Below are 3,349 nucleotides of genomic sequence, written 5' to 3'. Positions count from 1 at the left end.
AACTCTTGCGAAACTTCCAAACTTGCAAACCGTATCATTACACGACGCACCAAACGACGACGATTTGCTCGGCACAACAACCGAAGTTGACAAAACAAATTTTAACCAGAAATTGAAATTTTTCCATTCGCACACATATTCAATCACTAGAAATATTTGCCTTTCTGGCGATCACAAATCATAAAAAAAGAGATAAAGATGAATCAAGCACAAGTGTACAGTGGTGATGTAAAGTCGGATCTGGACATCGGACAGTCGGTCAGCAGTGGTCAGCTCGCCGATGACTTCAGCAGGTGCACCGTGGAGGACGCCTTTCCGAAGACGTCGTCGGCAAGACGACTGTCGGCCACCTCGTCGCTGTCTGCCTCTTCCGCCTCGCTGGACGACTCAATCGGCGACGCGCCCGGCCCCTCTCCGTTGCCTTCCATGTCGGGAGTGCTGCTGAAGTGGACCAACTACATCCACGGCTGGCAACAGCGCTTCATCATGCTGAAGGACGGCACGCTCAGCTACTACAAGTCAGAGGATGAACTGTCCTTTGGCTGCAGAGGTGCCGTCACCATCATCAAGTCTAACATAAAGGTACTGTACCTGCTATTTACTACTGCTATGACTCCTACTGCGCCGTACCATTGAGGTCTTGTCTTGTGTTGTTTGTTGCTAACATATGATTCTGCTTGTTGCTCTCTCTCTCTGCTCTTTCCCCTCCCATTTTCCCCATTTTCCCACTGCACAGTTACACGAGATTGACGAGTGCCGTTTTGACATCGGCGTTGCCGACTGCGTATGGTATCTGCGTGCAGCATCGGTGGACGAGTGCACGCGGTGGGTGCAGGCCATTCAGACGCAGCGCAACTTCTACCAAAGTACGCAGTACAGCAGCGACACCGGGTCAACTGGCTCCGGTACGCACCAGTCGACCAGTGGCTCATTTGCACCCTCTGCTGCTGCAGCTGCTGTCTCTGCCGCCGCCGCCTCCTCCGCCAGCACAAGTGCCTCTGCGACCTGTGGCCCCTCCGGTCCGACCACGATCTACAATGACAGTCTACGTCGCCACGAGTCAGTCTTATCAATCAGCTCGATCACCTCATNTCTACAATGACAGTCTACGTCGCCACGAATCAGTCTTATCAATCAGCTCGATCACCTCATGTCGTTCCTACAAGGAACAGCTGTCAGAGATGGAGACCTTCCGCAACATACTCTACCAGCAGATAAAGACACTGCAGCACTATTTTGACTCCTCGCTTCAGTCGACCAGCCTCGTCAATGAACACCTCAAGCGCCACCGGAGACACCAGTCGATGAATGGTAAAAAATGGACCTTTTCTTTTATCAGTCGTTTGAGTGCTCCTTCGAGAGCACATCAGCTCTGCTGTTGCTGACCACCCTAATCACACACACCACCACCACCCACTTATCGTCGTTTTATTGATTCTTTTTTTTTCATTTCATCATCACCCAATAGGCTTTAACTACCTGGAAAGTGAGAGCAACCGTTCTGCAGCAGCAGCGGCAGCAGCAGTGACTGCCACCAACACTAACGGTAAGTAGCACCAGTTGCAAAGTCACCAGCACTCAGCTGCCACTTCCTTCACCTCCTCCTCCACCACCACCACGCCGTGGTGTACTATCTCGAGTGGCCTTTCCACTGATCATGCTTTCCGCTTATCGCCTTCCTTTCATTCACTCTCTCTCTCACCCTAGACGCATCCAATAAAAACCCACAAACATCAGTCGACTCAGGTTACAGTGACTCATTGAACGCCTCGATTGCGCCCAGCCGGGATAATCTCTTTGTGGACTTCAAGAAGGAAGCGTTCACCTTTAAGGCGACCACCGCGGGAATCATCGCCACCCTCTCGAACTGCATCGAGTTGATGAGCCAACGGGAGGAGCAGTGGAAGAAGCGCCTCGAAAAGGAACAGGAGCGACGTCGATCGGTGGAAGCCCAGTCGAAGCGTGCGTCAGCTGAGCTGGAGGAGACGCGACGAGCGCTGGCAGAGCTGCAGCTTGACTTGCAGAAAAACGTCGCCCTTCAGAAGCAAATTCAAGAGCAGCAGTCATCGCAGCAGCAGGTGATCCTCATCGGCGGACCGGACTATGAGGAAGGCCCTCATAGTATGATCAAGGAGGACGAGTTCTTCGACGCCATCGACGCTGCACTGGACCGTTGTGACCAACAGGAGGAAGACATGCGCCAGCTGAAGCTACGCACCAGCACGCTGAGCCAGCCGCTGGAGGTGATCCCCCCGGAGCGCTGCGACCACCCTCTCTGGCCGGAGATTGAGCAGGTCACCATGGAGCAGCTCTACTACGCCCGCCTGGAGGTGGAGGACACGCCCGCGTCGGGCGGTNGAGGACGAGTTCTTCGACGCCATCGACGCTGCACTGGACCGCTGTGACCAACAGGAGGAAGACATGCGCCAGCTGAAGCTACGCACCAGCACGCTGAGCCAGCCACTGGAGGTGATCCCCCCGGAGCGCTGCGACCACCCACTCTGGCCGGAGATTGAGCAGGTCACCATGGAGCAGCTCTACTACGCCCGACTGGAGGTGGAGGATACCCCCGCGTCAGGGGGCGGCTCCTGGGAGCTCTTCGCCGAGGACGGCGAGATGCGCCTCTACAAGCGCGAGCTGGAAATCGACGGCCTCGTCTGTGATCCGCTGAAGGCAGTGCACACCGTGCGCGGCGTCAGCGCCCACGAGGTCTGCCACCAGTTCTTCTCGCCCGACGTGCGCTTCGACTGGGAGAACACCCTCGAGTCGATGAAGGTGGTGGAGGAGGTCAATCCCAATACGCTGCTCTTCCACCAGGTGCACAAGCGCGTCTGGCCGGCCGCCCAGCGGGACACCGTCTTCTGGTCGCACATTCGCCGCATCGACGCCGAGACGCTGCGCAACACCGGCCACCCCAACTCCTCCGGCAAGCCGCTTCCTGATAATGTGTGGATAGTGTGCAATAACTCTGCTAATCGAACCGACATTCCGGTAAGTCACACACAAACACACACACACAGCACACTGCACAGCTTGTGTTTATGTTTGCAGTGTTGTTGACAACGCTTATCTCAGTGTTCAGCTGCCACTTATCTCCTGTTCTGTTTCCAGGTCAATCGTTGTCTGCGGATGACACTAGTCGTGTCGATGGTGTGCGAGACCTACATTGACCCTCCCGTCAGTGATCCTTCTCAAATCACCCGTGACCACCTGAAATGCAAAATAATCTACTGCTCTAAAAGTAAGTCTGTGCACACCTGTGGCTCAAATTTCAGCCCTTTAGAACCTATTTTTGCTGCTGCTTCTGTTGCCTCTGCTCGAGAGAATGACTAGGCAGCAGAGCACTGTG

The 3,349-nt window shown here is 54.8% G+C and overlaps 1 protein-coding gene and 1 pseudogene across 1 annotated transcript; both read left to right on the top strand.

Annotated features, from left to right (window-relative positions):
* The first annotated feature begins 198 nt into the window (after window positions 1-198).
* LOC108354435 (collagen type IV alpha-3-binding protein-like) lies at window positions 199-2,405 on the top strand. Its single transcript, XM_017605623.1, has 3 exons — window positions 199-582; window positions 737-905; window positions 1,708-2,405. Exons 1-3 carry the CDS (start codon window positions 199-201, stop codon window positions 2,403-2,405), a joined length of 1,251 nt encoding a protein of 416 aa, XP_017461112.1.
* Window positions 2,406-2,526: 121 nt separating this feature from the next.
* Window positions 2,527-2,991, top strand: LOC108354434 (collagen type IV alpha-3-binding protein pseudogene; annotated as a pseudogene).
* Window positions 2,992-3,349: the final 358 nt, after the last annotated feature.

The sequence above is a fragment of the Rhagoletis zephyria genome, unplaced genomic scaffold, assembly GCF_001687245.7.
Source record: "Rhagoletis zephyria isolate East Lansing unplaced genomic scaffold, Rhagoletis_zephyria_1.1 Rzeph_scaffold_35946, whole genome shotgun sequence".
In the NCBI taxonomy this organism is placed as follows: Eukaryota; Metazoa; Arthropoda; class Insecta; order Diptera; family Tephritidae; genus Rhagoletis; species Rhagoletis zephyria.
Note: the sequence above shows the minus strand (reverse complement) of the source record. Positions and strands in the feature narration are given on the sequence as shown.